We start from the raw sequence: 19,320 nt of genomic DNA, 5'->3' as shown, positions 1-19,320 counted from the left end.
CCCAGGAGCTAACAGCTTCCAGTCACCTTCGACCAAGAGCTCTTTCTCCACTGCACAACAATACGTGCTGCAGCTTTCCAAACTTGTTCCTGTCAAAGAGCAAACATGATCTGTCAAGAAAACAAGAAGAAGAAAAAAACAGCGCAAAGGCATGATCTTTGCTGGTTCCTCAAGACTCAAGGGCATATGTGTTATATTGTGATCCAAATTCTAATGGGAGAGTGTTGGAATTTGGGCTTGGCTCATTAAGGCCCATGTGGTGCAAACTTTTAATCCCACATTGCTAGTAGAAGTTGAGGAGACCACGTGACTCTCCTATATATCTAACCCATAGGCTTCACCGGAGAATATCAATCCTATTATTCCTCTTGTAAGCCGCCGCTAGGCGTTGTACACAAACACCCGATATAGTGAAGTTCTTGCTGGCTGGCGCCCGTGGTTTTTACCCTTCGCATTGGAGGGGTTTTCCACGTTAAATCTTCGTGTCTTTCTGCGGTTTGATCTTTCTATTTTTCATCGTTTTGTTCGCCGTCGCTTCTAACAAGTGGTACCAGAGCCGTGGTTTCAAGTTTGGGTTTCGTGATGGCGTCGATGAAGTATGATCTACCGATGTTGGACTACAAGACAAGGTTCTCGCTGTGGCAAGTCAAGATGAGAGCTATTCTGGCGCAAACCAATGATCTTGATGAGGCGCTGAAAAAATTCGGGAAGAAAAAGAAGGATGAGTGGACCGATGAGGAGAAGCGCAAGGACCGTAAGGCTCTTTCTCTTATTCAGCTTCATCTATCTAATGATATTCTACAAGAAGTGCTGCAGGAAAAGACTGCTGCAGAATTGTGGCTAAAACTGGAATCGATCTGCATATCGAAGGATCTTACCAGTAAATTGCATATGAAGTTGAAGCTGTACACGCTTAAGATGCAGGAGGGTGATTCGGTGATGGGTCACCTATCTGTCTTCAAGGAGATCGTTGCTGACCTAGGGTCGATGGAGGTTAAGTATGAAGATGAGGACTTAGGTCTTCTTTTATTATGCTCTTTGCCAAGTTCTTATGCAAGTTTCCGTGACACCATACTATTAAGCCGTGATGAACTAACCCTTGCAGAAGTTTGTGAGACACTCCAGTTTAAGGAGAAGATGAAAGGCATGGTGCAGACAGATGGCTCGTCCTCTAGGGGCGACGCTTTGCATGTCAGAGGCAGATCAGAGCAAAGATCCTCAAGTGATAACAACGATCGTGGCAAGAGCAATGACGGTAGAGGCCGCTCCCAGTCCAAAGGTCCCAAGAAGAAATTCTGTAAGTATTGCAAGAAGAAATCTCATATGATTGAGGATTGCTGGAAATTGCAGAATAAGGAGAAGAAGAAAAATAAATCTAATGGTAAGGCTAGTGTTGCTTCTGCTGGTGAAAACTCTGAGTCAGATTGTTTGGTTGTCTTTGCTGGTTGTGTTGCTGGTCATGATGAGTGGATTCTTGATTCTGCATGTTCTTTTCATATCTGCACTAATAGAGATTGGTTCAGTTCCTATGAGTCTTTGCAGAATGGTGATTTTGTGCGCATGGGAGATGATAACCCGTGTGAGATTATTGGCATTGGCTATGTTCAGATCAAGACCCATGATGGCATGATTCGCATACTGAAGAATGTAAGGCACATACCAGGGATGAAAAGAAATCTGATCTCGTTGAGCACACTTGATAAAGAAGGACTCAAATACACCGGTTCAGGTGGAGTTGTGAAGGTATCTAAAGGTTCTCTTGTATGTTTGCTGGGTGATCTCAATCCTTCAAATTTATATGTTCTCAGATGTTGTACTTTGCATGGTTCTGTTTCTGCTGCTAATGTTGCTAATGCTGAACCTAGTAAGACTGACCTTTGGCATATGCGTCTTGGACACATGAGTGAACTCGGTATGGCAGAATTGATGAAGAGAAACCTGCTGGATGGCTGCATTCTGAGTGGCAAGAAGTTCTGTGAGCATTGTGTATTTGGTAAGCATAAGAGGGTCAAATTCAATACCTCTGTTCATACCACAAAAGGTACACTTGATTATGTTCATGCTGATTTGTGGGGTCCTTCACGTAAGCCTTCATATGGTGGTGCTCGTTATATGCTTACCATTATTGATGATTACTCTAGAAGAGTCTGGCCTTATTTTCTGAAAAGCAAAGATGATACTTTTGCTGCTTTTATAGAATGGAAAGTTATGATAGAAAGGCAAACTGAGAAGAAGGTCAAGGTGCTTCGAACTGATAATGGTGGAGAGTTCTGTTCGGATGCTTTTGATGATTATTGCATAAAAGAAGGCATTGTTAGGCATCACACCATACCATACACTCCTCAGCAGAATGGTGTGGCCGAGCGTATGAACAGGACTATCATCTCGAAGGCTCGTTGCATGCTGTCCAATGCCCATATGAACAAGCGTTTTTGGGCTGAGGCTGCTAATACAGCATGTTATTTGATCAACAGATCGCCTTCTATTCCACTCAACAAGAAGACTCCTATTGAGGTATGGTCTGGTACACCTGCAGATTATTCACACTTGAGAGTTTTTGGCTGCACTGCTTATGCTCATGTTGATAATGGAAAATTAGAGCCTAGAGCTATTAAATGTCTGTTTCTTGGTTATGGTTCGGGAGTCAAAGGATATAAATTGTGGAATCCTGAAACTAGAAAGACTTTTATGAGCAGAAGTGTTGTTTTCAATGAATCTGTGATGTTTACTGACAGTTTGTCCATAGATGATGCTTTAGTTGAGAAATTGCAGTCACAAGTTAGTGTGCAGGTGGAGCTTATGGATGACCAGGAAAATGAAGTTGTTGGTAATGATGTTTCAGATAGTGTTCCTGATACTGTTCAGCACTCACCTCCAGTTTTACAGTCTGATTTGCAGCATGATGAGGATGTAGATTTACCTATTGCTCTTCGCAGATCAAAGAGGAGTTGTGGACCTCCAAACCGTTTAATTGAGGAGTGTAATCTGACTTATTATGCTTTGAGTTGTGCTGAACAGGTGGAGGATGCTAGTGAGCCAGCAACATATTCTGAAGCCATTGATTCAGTTGATAAGGAGAAGTGGATCTCAGCTATGCATGAGGAGATGCAGTCTCTTGAGAAGAATGGCACATGAGAGATTGTAAGCTTGCCTGAGAAAAAGAAGACTGTTCGCTGCAAATGGGTCTTCAAGAGAAAGGAGGGTTTGTCTTCTAGTGAGCCTCCAAGATTTAAGGCAAGGTTAGTTGCAAAAGGTTTCAGTCAGATTCCTGGTGTTGACTATAATGATGTGTTCTCTCCAGTTGCGAAGCATAGCTCAATTCGGACTTTCTTTAGTATTGTTGCTATGCATGATCTTGAGCTTGAGCAGTTAGATGTGAAGACTGCATTTTTACATGGAGAGCTTGAGGAGGAAATTTACATGGATCAGCCAGAAGGATTCATAGTGCCAAGCAAAGAGAATTATGTTTGCAAATTAAAGAAATCCTTGTATGGTTTGAAACAGTCTCCTCGTCAGTGGTATAAGAGGTTTGATTCATTTATGTTGTTACATGGTTTTAAAAGATCTGAATATGATAGCTGTGTTTACATTAAGAAATTGTTGAGTAGTGAATTTGATATGAAGGATCTTGGTGTTGCTAAGAAAATTCTAGGTATGGAGATTACTAGAGACAGAAAATCTGGTTTATTATTTCTTAGTCAGCATAATTACATTAACAAGGTTCTTCAGCGTTTCAATATGCATGATTCAAAGCCAGTTAGTACTCCTATTGCACCTCACTTTAAATTGTCAGCTGCTCAGTGCCCTAGTTCTGAGGAGGATGTTGAATACATGTCAAAAGTCCCATATTCTAGTGCTGTTGGTTCTTTGATGTATGCCATGGTTTGCTCTCGCCCAGATTTATCATATGCTATGAGTTTGGTTAGCAGATACATGTCTAATCCTGATAAAGAACACTGGAAGGCAGTTCAGTGGATTTTCAGGTACCTCAGAGGAACAGCAGATTCTTGTTTGAAGTTTGGGAGAACTGATCAGGGACTCATTGGTTATGTGGATTCAGATTATGCTGCTGATTTGGATAGGCGCAGGTCACTCACAGGTTATGTGTTCACTGTTAGCAGTTGTGCTGTGAGTTGGAAGGCTACTTTGCAGCCTGTTGTTGCTATGTCTACCACAGAAGCAGAATATATGGCTATTGCTGAAGCGTGCAAGGAGGCAGTTTGGCTGAAAGGTTTGTTTACTGAGCTGTGTGGAGTTGGTTCTTGCATTGATCTATTCTGTGACAGTCAAAGTGCTATTTGCCTTACTAAAGATCAGATGTTTCATGAAAGGACAAAGCATATTGATGTCAAGTACCATTATGTTCGTGATGTTATTTCACAAGGTAAATTGAAGGTATGCAAGATCAGTACTCATGATAATCCAGCTGATATGATGACTAAACCAGTTCCTGTAGCTAAGTTTGAGCTTTGCTCAAGCTTAGTTGGTTTGACAGTTTAGCCCAAGAGGCTATTTGGCGCCAGAAGTTCTGTTCTTTGTTGTGTTCAGGTGATGTTTTTTGATATGCTACAAGAAGGAATTTGTCTCAAGGTGGAGTATGTTATATTGTGATCCAAATTCTGATGGGAGAGTGTTGGAATTTGGCCTTGGCCCATTAAGGCCCATGTGGTGCAAACTTTTAATCCCACATTGCTAGTAGAAGTTGAGAAGACCACGTGACTCTCCTATATATCTAACCCATAGTCTTCACCGGAGAATATCAATCCTATTATTCCTCTTGTAAGCCGCCGCTAGGCGTTGTACACAAACACCCGATATAGTGAAGTTCTTGCTGGCTGGCGCCCGTGGTTTTTACCCTTCGCATTGGAGGGGTTTTCCACGTTAAATCTTCGTGTCTTTCTGCGGTTTGATCTTTCTATTTTTCATCGTTTTGTTCGCCGTCGCTTCTAACAATATGGTTGATAGTTCTACTGAACAGAAACATGTGAAGCAAATGCGGAATTTCAGTGATCACTTTGGAGTGGTCGTATGAATTCTTCCATCTGCATTCAACCCATTTGGGATTGTACACTGAGACAATATCGAAATTATCAGATAAAAATCTAATCAATTACATATATCCTCATTGAAAAGGCTAATTGTCATCACAAATTTCATCACGAACACCTCTTTTCCTTTTTCTTTTTTTTTCCGAACAAAGCACATATCTAAAATGTGAAAATTAGGTATACAGACTACATAGAGGCCGGAACTCGTTTCCATTATCTAAAAAAACTATACAGACTACAAAGGTTGATTCCTTGATCAAATATAATGATGATGATGATGATTAACTGGATCTTCAGGGAACACGCTGGCATCTGCACCAGTAAGCTACTCCCCCGCCTCTGCCTTGCGCAACAGCAATTTCCTCATCAACATAGAACCAAACAAAGAACGGGTCCTTTGTGCTGGGTTCCCTGCCATCATCACCGCTCCCGAGGCCGATTTCCAGGGGACCAAATGGTCCAACCTTTATGCGAACCCGCTCAAAGATGAATGCAAGTATTTTATTTTTCCATGATAGCCTCCCTTCAAAGGTTAAGCACCCAATGGGGCCCAAATATATACCATTCTCGATCCTTTTCCCCTGAAGAAAAGAATTGGAGTACCCATATATCAGAGTTCTGCACATGTTTTGTGTTTGAAAAGCTGCAACCAAAAAAACCTATAGTGGGACAACAGTGTTCAAATTTGCAAATTCACATGATATTTATGGCACTTGCAGGCTTACAGCTATGGGGAATTAGGCAAAATGCTTTTGGCAGTTAAAATCAGGTTCTCTCGGGCCACAGGATATCAGAACTGCTTTGGCTCAACTTAGCATTGCACAACAATGGCCAAGTTGCTGAACATTCCTTATTTCTAAGAGAAATGTGAACATATGATGCATTCCTGTAAGAAACAATGAAGAGGCAAATACCCGGTAACTATCAAATAGGACGCATACATGTATTTCTTGCATTGCGCAGCCAAAAATTAGAAAGAAATTTTACAGTGTCAGACAAGATATTGTTTGAACTTTGAGCAGTTGCAACTCAAGAAACTATTCGAGCACCACCGGTCATCAGAACTGTCATATCATAAAATCTACATGAGGAGATGCCGTGAGAAGCTCACCGCAGCATCAAAACGCTGGACTGCAGTCACTGGGAAATACTGCCCTTTCTCCAGCCGACCCTAACAGACATTGCACTCAACTAATCAACCATCAAGTGGAAACAATTAATCCATACGCTATCAAACATATCAGTCACTCGATTCTAACCTTAGCAGTGAAGATGAGCATCCATGTCCTGCCTGGAGACTCTGTCCCGCCGAGTGTCTCAAAGAATGTCGATGTGTCAAGCTTTGCCTTCTTGATCTTGGACAGTGCTGAAAGCACCTCTGGTGCAGGCACCTTCCTTGTCTTGGCCGCCTCTTTGAGCACCTTCACACTGTCTGCAACAGCCTACGCTAAACCCATATCAAGAAAACAGTTTTTACTGGTTGCATAACAGGGCTCGCAGGAGTATAAAATGGCACGTTGTAAAGAATCATGAAACTAGATTGATGTACCGCTACTTCCAAGAAATTATGTGTCAGTGGTATGCCAACTTCCAAATGCTATTTTTCAACAAATTGACCATGTACATTTTTCATGTGAATTCAATAAGAACATGGGGAAAATTCATTATCTTAAGGAAGTTGGAATTTGTCTTTCTTAGGGAGAGCATAGTTTCAATGGCAGAAAGTAACACTCATGTTAAAAAAAAAAAAGGTGTGATTGACAAGTGCCAAGAACCCAAGGGATGCTGAAAGTTCACAATTTTGTCACTGCGACTGTATCGAGTCACTTCATCAACACAGATATAGCCATATACAGTAGGAAATAGGCTAGAAATGTATGCGCAGGCCATGGCTAGTTTTCACCCAACTATAGGTGCCAGCATCTCTGCTACAACCCCCATGAGTACTCACCGCCTGAGACTCCTGCGGTGAGAGCGAGGTCGACGGCTCTTTCTCGACTTCCGCCGATGCGGCGGAGGAAGCAGCGAGCGCGACGCCGCGGCGGCGACGGTTGGGGGAGCCGCGGAGATGGAGCCGTGGCGCGGGCTGGAGTCGGGAAGGGAGCGGGGAGAAGACTGGAGCGAAGGCCGCGGAAGCTTGGAGCAAGGCAGCAGATGACGCCATCATCGTCTTCTTCTTCGCTCTTGGATTCGGATCGAGAGAGCGGAGTTGGACGGTGTAGTGCGGGTTGTGTGGCCGTTGAGGACGCGAGAGGAGCGCTAACTCTGGTCACCATGGCACCGCGCTGACGTGGCCTTGTTTGGGTGGGTTAGAATTCTAGCAGGCACACTTCCCAAAAAAGATTCTCGCATACATGAAACATTAAATGAAGTCAATTTGCAAAAAAATTTTAGAGATGAGTGTAACTTTTCACGACGAATCTAATGACGGTAATTAATCGATAATTAGGTACAGTGATGCTACAGTAACCATCCTCTAATCGCGCGGTCAAAGGCCTCATTAGATTCTTCAGGGTCACTAGCGCGGGGTTCTGAAATTGGTTTTGTAAATTGACTTTATTTGACACCATAATTAATGGTCAAAATTTGTTACTATTCACTATTGGTACAATTCTTTTCAAACCAAACAAGGCCATTGCTAGCTCTTGGCCAGTGGACACCACGGCACCACCTGCCACTTGGTCACTGTCATTCTGAAATCTAACTAGTAGGCAAACTAAGATCAGCAAAGGTTAATAAAAAGATCAGCAAAGAAGGCCCAACTAAATACATTTCAAATGGTCTTTATTAAACAAAAGCATGTGATATATGGGTGATTTTTAAAAAAGAGCACTGTTCCAATGAAACCTTGAAATGCTGTTTCAAGGCAACATGACCACACGAGTAATAACTAATAACATACTGAAATGGTATAAAAAATTCAAAGACCTGCTAAAATCTAAATATTCAATTCAATTGGTTACCACCCCCCCCCCCCACACACACACACACACAACGTTCATGGTTTTCGTTTACTCGCTTAAAACACGCGAAACTTTTGATCACGTTGAATTCCCATTTTCTCAGAATTTCAGTCAAAATCATTTTCAGTAAAATCCCCTCAGCCCTTCTCAACGTTGCCCAGCAGTCAGCAGTCATCAGCAACGTACCGCCCGCCCCACCGCCACGGTGCCACCAGCCCGCCGCCCACCACCTTCGTGGCCTCGTCGCCTCACCTCGGCCAAGTGCTTCGCCTCTCCTTCTAGAACCATCCACAGATTCCAAACCCTAGGCGGGGCACCCATGGCGTCCCGCCGCCTCCTCTCCGGACTCCTCTGCTCCTCCTCCGCCGCGCAGCCGGCCCCGCCGTCCACTGCGCCTTCCTCGTCGCCGGCGTCCGCGGCGGGAACGGCGAAGGGCGGGAAGATCAGGGATGAGTTCACGGGGGCCGGCGCGGTGGGGCAGGTGTGCCAGGTGATCGGCGCCGTCGTCGACGTGCGCTTCGATGTGGCCTCCCGCCGATCCTCACGGCGCTCGAGGTGCTCGACAACAACATACGCCTCGTGCTCGAGGTCGCGCAGCACCTCGGCGAGAACATGGTCCGGACCATCGCCATGGACGGCACGGAGGGCCTCGTCCGCGGCCAGCGCGTCCTCAACACTGGATCGCCGATCACTGTGTGTACCATCTTCACTCCATTTCCACCAATTGCTTCAGATTAGATATGGAGGATAGACCGCAATATTAATGGAAAGCAATGCCAATCTGATGGGTTTTATGTGCCATGTCAGTTCAGATGGAGTTTTAGTGGATTCTGTTGAACAGATTTTAGTTTGCATAAATTATTTAGCCACTATACTCTATAGGAGATGATGAGTCACGACTGTTCCACATTTCGGAATTCAATGCAAACCATAGACCATAGTGTCATCTGGTGAGTATAGATAAGAATGATATTGCATTCTTATAATTCTGCAGTGCAGGAAATCATTGTAAATGCAATGCAGAATGTATAACTGCATCAGCATTTTAGCTACCTCGTGCCTTATGTTGTAATTGCATTGTTCCATTACTCTGTACACAAGCAATGAATGAACAACTACTTATATGTTTACAGGTTCATGTTGGTAGGGCTACACTTGGGCGTATCATGAATGTCATTGGGGAGCCCATTGATGAGAAAGGTCACATAAGTAAGTTCTACGCTTATGTTACGATTTGTTGAGATGTATTGGTGAGTTTAAGCACTAATCTCTTTGTCACTTTCATACAATAGAAACAAACCAGTTCCTTCCAATCCATCGTGAAGCGCCTGGTTTCATTGAGCAGGCTACAGAACAACAGATTCTTGTCACTGGAATTAAGGTACACCAATTTGTTTGATACAAGAATTTTGTTTCAATTATCAATGTTACATGCAATCCTGATTTCGATGCTGTCTAGGTCGTCGATCTATTAGCTCCGTACCAAAGAGGTGGAAAGATTGGGTTGATTGGTGGTGCTGGTGTTGGCAAAACTGTTCTCATCATGGAGCTGATCAACAATGTTAGCCAAAGCCCATGGTTTGTCCTTCAGGATCTTCACCTGTTGTTCCTTTCACTTCTCATTATTTTCCCACTGTTTTCTGAACTTCCTATGTATCAGGTGGATTTTCTGTGTTTGCTGGTGTCGGTGAAAGGACCCGTGAAGGCAATAACTTGTACAGGGAAATGATTGAGAGTGGTGTTATTAAGCTTGGGGATAAGCAGGTCAGGTATATTAGAGACCTCCTTGGTACAGGATTAGTAAACGTTTGCAAAATGTATGGTGTGCTTAGTTTCTGTTCTGCCACCTAAAGTTTTGACAATTCCCTTGGCAGAGTGAGAGCAATTGTGCTCTTGTGTACGGACAAATGAACGAACCTCCTGGTGCTCGTGCCCGTGTTGGGCTCACTGGTTTGACAGTTGCCGAGCATTTTTTGAGATGCCGAAAGGGCAGGATGTGCTCCTGTTCATTGATAACATCTTCCGTTTCACTCAGGTTATCTTCAGTCCCCTGCATTCTGCCAGTTGGAATGTTATAGGTGTTACGGGATTGTCCTTCGTCATGCACACGAATCATATTGCAGGCTAATTCTCAGGTGTCTGCTTTGCTTGGTCGTATCCCATCTGCTGTGGGTTATCAACTTACTCTCGCTACTGATCTTGGAGGTCTTCAAGAGCGTGTCACTACCACCAAGAAGGGGTCTATTACGTCTGTACAGGCTATTTATGTGCCTGCTGATGATCTGACTGATCCTGCTCCTGCAACTACATTTGCCCATCTTGATGCGACAACAATGTTGTCCCGTCAGGTTTTTTTACAGGGTGCCTACAGAAAAAACAATCCTCCCAAAGCTGTGTTCATGCTAGTTTTACATTGTATTATGTTGCTTGCTTGTCTAAATTTCTGAACTTAGAATCTACCCTGCTGTGGATCCCCTTGACTCTACATCTAGAATGCTTTCACCCCATGTTTTGGGAGAAGACCACTACAACACTGCTCGTGGTGTTCAGAAGGTTCTACAGAACTACAAGAACTTGCAGGATATTATAGCCATTTTGGGTATGGATGAGCTCAGTGAAGACGACAAGCTCACTGTCGCACGTGCCCGTAAGATTTAGCGGTTTCTGAACCAGCCTTTCCATGTTGCTGAAGTTTTCACGGGTGCACCTGGCAAGTACGTGGAGCTGAAGGAAAGTGTCAAAAGCTACCAGGTGAGATTAGTTGTGAACCATGATGCTCTATTTCTTGTGGAGGATATGTTACTGCATTTGTCTATTTTCCTTCTCTTGCATCCAGAGGTTCTTGTGCTGTTATTTACACAAAGAAAATGGTAGATCTTCTGAACAAGTTCATGTGAATATTACAGCAGTATCAGTATAGAGCTGCGGTTATCTTATGCTTTCTGCTTTGCTTCTACATAATGTTATCTAAACATGCTATGCTTGTTAAAAATGGTTTAATTATCCTTGCTCTTTCAACCTCATAATTCATATGCTTCTTTTCGACTTACACATGATGTCACTTGCACAAACGAAGAAAGTCATAGTGGTATATTCTCAAGATTCACTAAGACTGGCTAGTCACACTAATGCAGTTGTCAGTCTCCAAGTGTTGCTTGCCCCATATTTATCCTAAAAAGTTAGTGCACAAAAACATGGATTGCATATTGTGCAACCCGCCAACACAACTTTGGAATAAAAGCCAAAGCATGACAAGTTGAAAACTCCTATGTCTTATGCACATTTGCTGCCAGTATCTTTGCACCGTCTAAGAGCAACTCCAGTAATGGCTCCTATTTAAGCCCCCTACTTTTTTTTTGAGTAGGGGCTCTTCCAACTTTTAGGGGCTTTCAGTTTTGCTCTCAACTCCAACAACAGTCCTTACTTTACAGCCCCTATTTTCTAGGTCCCACCTGTCATTAGCTATATCATTTTTCTCTTTTTATTTTCTACCTTTTTATTTCTCTTTGCTTCCCCTCTTCTCTCTCCCAAACGCATGCCATGGAGCCTCCGCCACCATGCCGTCCGGCCATGCGCCGCGGCCGCATCTTTTCCTAGGACAAGCTCAAGAACCTCCCGGCCACTGGCGCCGGTGGCCTTGGTTTCTTGACACGGAGGCGCTGTTGGGATCGGCGGCTCAAGAACTCAAGGCGAGATGTACAGGGACTGCAGTGCGGGCACGAACGCGGACAACGGTGGTGACGGCGAGTAGAGCTGCGGCATGATGGAGATGGCCGGCGAGATGGGCCAGGGCCAGTCGGAGCCGCTGCGCATCCGCGGCGCTGGGCCGGATGGTGTGGGACATGTAGCAATGGGGATATCCTTTGGGCACATCAAAGAAGCTCGTATCTTTTTGCTCGTCCTCCACAACAACAACAACATAGCTTTTTTTCCCAAGCAAGTTGGGGTAGGCTAGAGATGAAACCCGAAAGAAATAAGTTCAAAGTTTAGGCACATTGATAGCTAGTCTCCAAGCGCTCCTATCCAAAGCTATCTCTTTAGAGATATTCCAATCCTTAAGGTCTCTCTTAACCGACTCGTCCCACGTCAGTTTATGTCTACCTCTACCCCTCTTTACATTATCGACCCGCTCAAGAACCCCATTACGCACCGGCGCCTCAGGAGGCCTTCGTTGGACATGTCCAAACCATCTCAGCCAAAGCTATCTTTTTGCTCGTCCTCCATGGCTACCAAATCACAAAGCTCTGGAAGCTTGCTGGAAAGAGCCACACGATCTGGCTCACGACCTTGAAGCTTGAAGCAGATCCAGGTGGTGGCACGTGAGCTTGCTGCCGGCCGACAACTTCGGCTCAACGGCGTTGGTCTGGTGGTGGATCCATGTGACACCCTGGTGCTAATCGTGTGCTTAATCCTTTAAATCTTGAGCCTAAGAAAGTTGTTAATATAGTTTTAAATCTTCCATGGTATGTTTCTCCTTAGCTAGTTGGCTCAAGTTTTTCTCTATCAATCAAGTTCCAAATCAAGTTTCGACCAACATCAAAGTTGTAGAACTAATCTTCTTCTACAACTCTTATTTTGGCCAAATTTCAAGTTCTGTTGAAAGATTTCAAATTCTGGGCAGTGGAAGTTTGAATCAAAAATGTTGTTCTGGGGTGGGTAGAGACCGGTCCGACCGGTGGTGAGCTCCGGTCAGACCGGTGTACGGCGCCGCCGCCAGCTGGTGATGCCACGCGTCACCGCGCCATTGGGGCAGCCGCCGCTTAACCGCCGTAGTTCCTGTTGAGTTAATCCATTCCCGTCTCGTCCCTCTCCTTCCCGTGCCACGCAAAGCAGCCAGCGGAGTAGAGCGCCGCCGCTCGTTGCGCCGGCCGTTCTCCGCCGCCTCGCCGCCGTTCTTCGCGTCCTGAGCCCTTTAGAACCTAACCCACCTCGCCCTCAACCTTCACCGCCCCACCGCGAGCTCGATTGCGCCCTCCCTTGGCCGGAATCGAGTCCGCCGCCGCCGCCTTCCATTAACCCTAGCCCGAACCTCCGCCCCTCTCGTCGACGTCCATCCTCCGCCCTTCCTCAGTCCGATTGAAGGTCGCAGTGAGCTTCCTCGTACCTTACTCCATCTCCCCAACTCCTTTTCCTTTGAGGTTGTGCGCCACCATCGCCGGAAACGCGCCTCGCCACCGTGCGCCGCCGCTTGCTGCCGCCCGCTCGTCGCCCCACGCCCTGGGTCGGGCTCTTGCGCCACACCCGCGCGCACGGGGGCTGCTTGCCTCCGCTGGACGCATTCCCGCCCTTCCTTGCCGCCGCCCTGAGGCCCACCGGCGAGAACGCCGTTGCCAGCCGCCGCGCCGTGTGGTGCTCTGCTCTGGGCGAGTGCCGCCCAGGGAGGCCGGTCTGACCGGTGTAGTGTACCGGTCCAACCGGTTCACTATTTCTTTTGATGTACAGAACTACCAAAATTCATAGGAATTTGTAGAAAATCCTAAAAATGCAAAACCAGTTCCTATAGCTCCATAATTTCGTACTCTATCTTGTTGAACCATGTCTCAACTAGCTGCATCATTTTGCTTACTGGTTTTGCTTACTCTTGTATAAGAGTTGTTGAGGTCTAAAATGGAACTACTCATATATACTTGGATTTGAGCCTGATGTAATCATGGTGCCCTTTGGCCTTCTTTATGGGAGACACTTCAGGCTAAAAGACATTTGAACCATGAATCCACCTCAGCACTGAACCATCCCTTTAACCATAGTTAGGGCTGTTGTTTATCTATTTTACCCATGTATTCTTGTATGTTTACTGCATTGCATTGCATTGCATTTTTTCATAAATCTCATGCATAGCATCTTTTCCTCTTATAGACGCTGCACCTGAGGTCGCTTACGAGCTGATTGCCGAGCCGGTTCAGGAGCCTCCGGCAGAAGATCAGCAGCAGGGGGAAGCCGTTGAGCCAGCGCCAGAAGAAGTTGCTAACCCCGCTGACTTGCAAGGCAAGCCCCGGAGCATAACCTAATATTTTAACTTATGCAATGTTATCTATTTATTTGATTATGCATTAAGTTTCTAGGCGTTGAATGAAACCCTAGCTGCATGATCTTTAGGTTCCATCGGACGATATACTAATATGTGTAGCTCGTTAGCGTTGCTATGCTAAATAAGTTTCGGTAGAAGTCGAGTAATTTCCTGTTACTCGCGAGATATATGATATCTTTATAATTCAAGTATATGGAATATTGGAAAGTAGAAGAAAGACAGGAAATTGGAGACCGGGCGGGAACTGTTAGCCCCATCCGTGTCAATTAAGGACCGTATCGTTGTTGGCTGTGCTGACCGGGGATAGAACTGTACTGACCGCCTGCCGGGAGTAGGAGGTAGTCGAAACCGGTAAGCCTAGTACTGCCTCATCTCGAAAGTACAGGACTCCTTCCCACCCCTTAGGGTAGCCGAGTGGTTACGGAAAAATGGGGATGCATGTATTTTACTTTTGGTGGTCTCTCGTGGGACTCGGTTGACTATACGCTGGTGGGGCGGTCCTGTAGTTCGAGGCGAGGAGTGGAATGGTTGGTTCGTATAGTCCGACGGGGCATATACGTGCTGTGTTGGTTAGGTCCACCTTGCAAGGTTAAAATCGAATCGATTCGCCGTAACTCGCGGTTATGAGAGCCTTGGTCTCTTGGTCACATCGTAGTAAAGGATCGAACGGGTCTGAGATGGTTAAGTGTGATGTTATCTAATCAATTGTTTTTCCACCCTGTTTGATGCAGAATTGCCAACTTTAGAAGAATAGTCAATCAACTTTAAACTGGAGCTAAAATATTGAAAGTAAGGATCCATTGTTAGTTGTTTTTTGGCAAAATAAACCCACTAGCCAAAAGCCTTGCATACTAGGTGTCAGCTAAGTATATACCAATAGTCGAGTAAGACTTGCTGAGTATTAGTTGCTTAGGCTTTGTGGAACAATTATTTCAGGACCGGCACATGTGGATTTCTGCCCGTGTTGTGCCAAGTTCGTTCATCTGGACGTGGAGGGCTGGAATGTCAAAGATCCGGGCGCGTAGTTGTGGAAAGCACGGGATTGCACACTCGTGGGCTGGGTGTGTAATCCATCTTCGCAATTATGTATAAAGTCGTTAGTTCGTGACCGTCAGACTTTGGTTTAAATGGCAGTCAGACTTGAAAACTTATGTGTGTATTGAAACTCGGTTTGTAAGACTTTGTATGTCGTAATCAGTCTGTAAAGAGATGTGTTGACTATGTCATGTTTGTACCATTCGAGCCCACCATCGTGTGGGACTACCAGTGTTGTTTCGATCAGGTTGTGGGTTGAAACAGGCTGTCAAGTTATGTTTAATTAAGTTAATGCGTCTGATTTGTTCATTAATGGCCGTTACGCTTAATTATGCTAGTTTAATTTGGCGGTTCTGTCACAGCTGGTATCAGAGCCGAAACGCGCTCGGGGTGGTGCGAGAATGACTAATTTCAAAGTTTATTTTAAGGCTAAAGCTATATTGGTCACGTGGAGTCGTTATTCGTACTAGCCCTATATAGTAAGCAGTTACGGGTAATCGTTGACTGGGTTGGGACAAAAACCTAGGATGTTTATGCATCATGTGCATCATGCATTCATTGCATTACTGATATTTGGTATAAAGCTTTTTGGGGTAAAATTTAAACTTTAAGAATTTTTGTATTTTTCTCTCCGGATCGATTTTTACCGTTGTCGCCATTCTTTGTAGATGGCAGGTTTGTCGGACTTCCACTTTGACGAGGATGGGTGGGTGCGTTCCACCTGTCTTCACCGTGGTGGTCTGCCCGTGCTGCTGTGGGAGATTCTACAGGAGTTTGGCCACACTGAGCCTTCTCAGTACTACGGGCGTATGACCTCTACAGGGGGTATCTCTAATTGGGAGACTCGCATGCGGGTCCCGGCACTGTGTCTTGTTCCATCGGACCCTTGGGAGGTGCACGCAGAGGGGATTGAGATTTCAGATGCCTGGGATCGTACTGCTGCGATGGCGATCACTCGGTTTTGTGATGAGCAGCTTATCTTCACCAGCTTCTCTTCAGTGGTTGCCTTCCCTGCCAGAGATCAGAGTACCGAGTTCCGGAGATAGCGGATTGATCTGTTGTTAGATACTACTATTCTAGGTCACGTTCCTGCTTTGGCTAGGCTTACTCGCTACGCTGCTGGTCTGCTGAGGGTGTGTGATAACCTGCGGGGTGTGAATGTTCTTTACCGACAGGGATTTCTGGCAGCACATACTCATGAGCTGATGCAGGCCCAGCAGATACAGGGACAGAACCGGCAGATTATAGAGCAGGGTCGGCAGGTAGTGCGATTGGCACAGCAGTTCCTGGAGCAGGATCAGAGGATAACCGGACAGGCACAGCAGATTGTGGATCAACTACAACAGCTAGTGGAGCAGTCACAGCAGCTAGCAGAGCAGGCTCAGCAGATCGAGGACTTGACTGAGCAGGTGGACGAGCAGGAGGCCCTCGTAGATCACCTAGAGAATGAGCTACAGGAGGCACTGGAGCAGGTGCACCAGCTACAGCTTCAGCAGCAGCCAGCTGAGGCTCCACCCGAGTCACCACCACAGGTGTCTGCTGTGGAGTCAGGCCCCCAGGAGATGTCGGAGCCTCAGGAGATGTCAGATGCTGAGAGTTCTGCTGGTCAGCATGACCCTCCCCCACCAGCAGGGTCTGTGGCCATTTTAGTGAGGGAGCAAGATGTGGCACGTCTGCAGGAGGAGTTACACGTGCGTGGGATCGAGGTGGAGCGTGTCTTCGCCTATCAACCGCCGCACTGAGTAGTTAGTGCCTTGACCTAGGAAGACTTGCATAGGTTCATGTAGATATTGTAGATTTTGACGTAGGGGGGCTTGTACAAATGTAACCTAGGTGTTGTAGCTAGTGTAGCTGTATTGTAGCTAGTGTAGCTTATGTAGATGCAGAGATGTTTGTAGTGGGGTTAGAATAACTTCGATGTAAGGTGATAATGTGATGGATGTAGGTTATCTGAGCTTGTAGGTGAGTAGACCTTATGTAAGAATGTGGCTGTTAATCGATGAATATATGCCATCTGGTTTTAGTAGATAAATCTTGGAGATGCTTGGTACAGAGGGAAGGAGGGTTTGTTGCAAAACATTCTGCAACAGACCGGTCCGACCGGTTGCATGGACCGGTCAGACCGGTGTCACCATCTCACGTAGGATTTGGCATTAGACCGGTCTGACCGCCGGACCTAACCGGTCTGACCGGTTGAACTGCAGTGGGTCGGTCTAGACCGGTCTAACCGCTTGACCGGATCGGTCTGACCGCCTGACCCAACTTGATTAAGTGCAATCCTGGATTATTTGATTTAATGTTCTGCATTCTGCATTTGTCATGAATTGAGTATTAGTGACTGTCATGATTATTTTTAATGAATTAGGATGATGTGACTAATCCAATTATGACTGAATGCAGAATGGCAGACGAGCGTTCTGGACCGCCGCCGCCACCTCCTGATTTGGCTCAAGCCATTGCGGCAATGCTCACAGGGCGTGATTAGCAGACAGCATTGCTCCGCCAGCTTGTGCAGCAAGGTTCGGCGCCGCGGCATGGAAATCATAACAACCATCAGCCGCCTGTTCCTGGGTACCAGGAATTCTTGGGTACTCAGCCGTCGCTTTTCCATAAAGCTGATGAACCACTGGAGGCTGACAGCTGGCTCAAGACCATTGAGTCCAAATTCACACTGTATTCATATAATGACAATGACAAGGCATCATTCGCAGCTCAGTAGCTTCGAGGTCCAACATGTACGTGGTAGGATAACCACGTAGCCATGTTCCCTGCTGGTACTCGGTTTTCTTGGGAGGAGTTTAAAGCGGCCTTCAGAGCACATCATATTCCTGGTGGAATTATTCGAAGGAAGCTTATCGAGTTCCTGGCCCTGAAACAGGGCAATAGCAGTGTGCTGCAGTATGCCCAAATGTTCAATACTTTATCACAATATGCTGGATATCATGTGGACTCGGATGCGAAGAAACAGGCTTATTTCAGGCAAGGGCTAAATAGTAAGCTCCAGGATCGCTTGACCATGTTCCAGTTTAACACCTTTAGTGAGCTAGTCAATGGGGCTATCACTCAAGAGGACGTCCACCTAGCTCACAAGGCCGAAAAGAAAAGAAAAGCACCAGCAGTTGGGTCCTCTAGCAGTGCCCCACAGAAGTTTCGTCTTATCCAGTCTGGGCCACAGCGAGCCCCATATCAGCACCAGTCTGGGTATAGGTCACTGCAGCAACAGTGGGGGTACAAGCCGCCACAGTACCCATTGAGCTACAGGCCACCACAATATCCACAGCCACAGGGGATGGCTAGATCTTCCGTTCCTCTGCAGAATGTGCAGAAGGGTGGGGCGCCACAACAGGGAGTGCGCCCAAATTTATTCCCATGCTACAATTGTGGACAGGTCGGTCACTTTGCACGTGACTGTCGGATGCCACCCAAGCAAGGTCAAAATTCCAATCAGTAGGATCAAAAGAAGAAAGTGGCTCACTCCAAGCCAGGGCAAGTGCACTATACTATGCTTGAGGAGGTTCCAGAGGGAGCTCAAGTGATGACGGGTACGATTTCTGCTAACAATCAACATGTTACCTTATTGTTTGATTCGGGGGCATCTCATACATTCATTAGCAAAGAATGTGCGATGAGACTTGGGGTAGAATTAGAATATATGCCAAGATCGTGCAATATTCAATCACCTGAGGGGCAAATAATCACCAATCAAGTTGCTAGACGAGTGCCTCTACAGTTGCAAGGAAAAATCTTTACCACTTCTCTTATAATACTTCCAACTCAAAAAGTGGATATCATACTGGGCATGAACTGGATGGAAGACCAGGGAGTACTTTTGAACACTATATCACAATCTGTGCACATCAATTCTCCCATTCATGGGTCTATGACATTGCAGCTTATGAACCATGCATCCTTACCCTGTACGGTGAACCATGTCGAGGCTAAGAGCCTGGCTGACATACCAGTAGTGTGTGAGTATCCGGATGTCTTCCCGGATGATTTACCAGGCATGCCTCCTGATTGGAATGTTGAGTTCGCCATTGAGCTACAACTAGGGACAGTACCAATCTCTAGAAGACCCTATCGTATGCCACCCAATGAGTTAGCAGAGCTGAAGAAACAACTACAAGACCTGCTTGATAAGGGGTATATCCGTCCTAGCACTTCACCTTGGGGTTGTCCAGCACTCTTTGTTAAGAAAAAAGATCAGAGCCTCAGGATGTGTGTGGACTATAGACCCTTAAATGCG

The 19,320-nt window shown here is 45.8% G+C and overlaps 1 protein-coding gene and 1 pseudogene across 1 annotated transcript; one reads left to right on the top strand and one right to left on the bottom strand.

Annotated features, from left to right (window-relative positions):
- Positions 1 to 5,071: 5,071 nt before the first annotated feature.
- LOC120675504 lies at positions 5,072 to 7,307 on the bottom strand. Its single transcript, XM_039956709.1, has 4 exons — positions 7,000 to 7,307; positions 6,308 to 6,490; positions 6,160 to 6,219; positions 5,072 to 5,629 (listed from the first exon to the last, which is right to left on the bottom strand). Exons 1-4 carry the CDS (start codon positions 7,213 to 7,215, stop codon positions 5,342 to 5,344), a joined length of 747 nt encoding a protein of 248 aa, XP_039812643.1. The 5' UTR covers positions 7,216 to 7,307; the 3' UTR covers positions 5,072 to 5,341.
- Positions 7,308 to 8,154: 847 nt separating this feature from the next.
- Positions 8,155 to 14,317, top strand: LOC120671951 (annotated as a pseudogene).
- The last annotated feature ends 5,003 nt before the right edge of the window (positions 14,318 to 19,320 follow it).

The sequence above is a fragment of the Panicum virgatum genome, chromosome 5N (assembly GCF_016808335.1).
Source record: "Panicum virgatum strain AP13 chromosome 5N, P.virgatum_v5, whole genome shotgun sequence".
In the NCBI taxonomy this organism is placed as follows: Eukaryota; Viridiplantae; Streptophyta; class Magnoliopsida; order Poales; family Poaceae; genus Panicum; species Panicum virgatum.
Note: the sequence above shows the minus strand (reverse complement) of the source record. Positions and strands in the feature narration are given on the sequence as shown.

Excerpts from the sequence above, each read along its gene's own strand:
- LOC120675504 (XM_039956709.1), bottom strand. The coding sequence starts at position 7,215 with ATGATGGCGTCATCTGCTGCCTTGCTCCAAGCTTCCGCGGCCTTCGCT. Across the intron at positions 6,491-6,999 it reads CACCGCAGGAGTCTCAGGCG|GCTGTTGCAGACAGTGTGAA; the intron begins GTGAGTACTCAT and ends GGTTTAGCGTAG. Across the intron at positions 5,630-6,159 it reads TCCAGCGTTTTGATGCTGCG|GGGAAAAGGATCGAGAATGG; the intron begins GTGAGCTTCTCA and ends TCTTTTCTTCAG.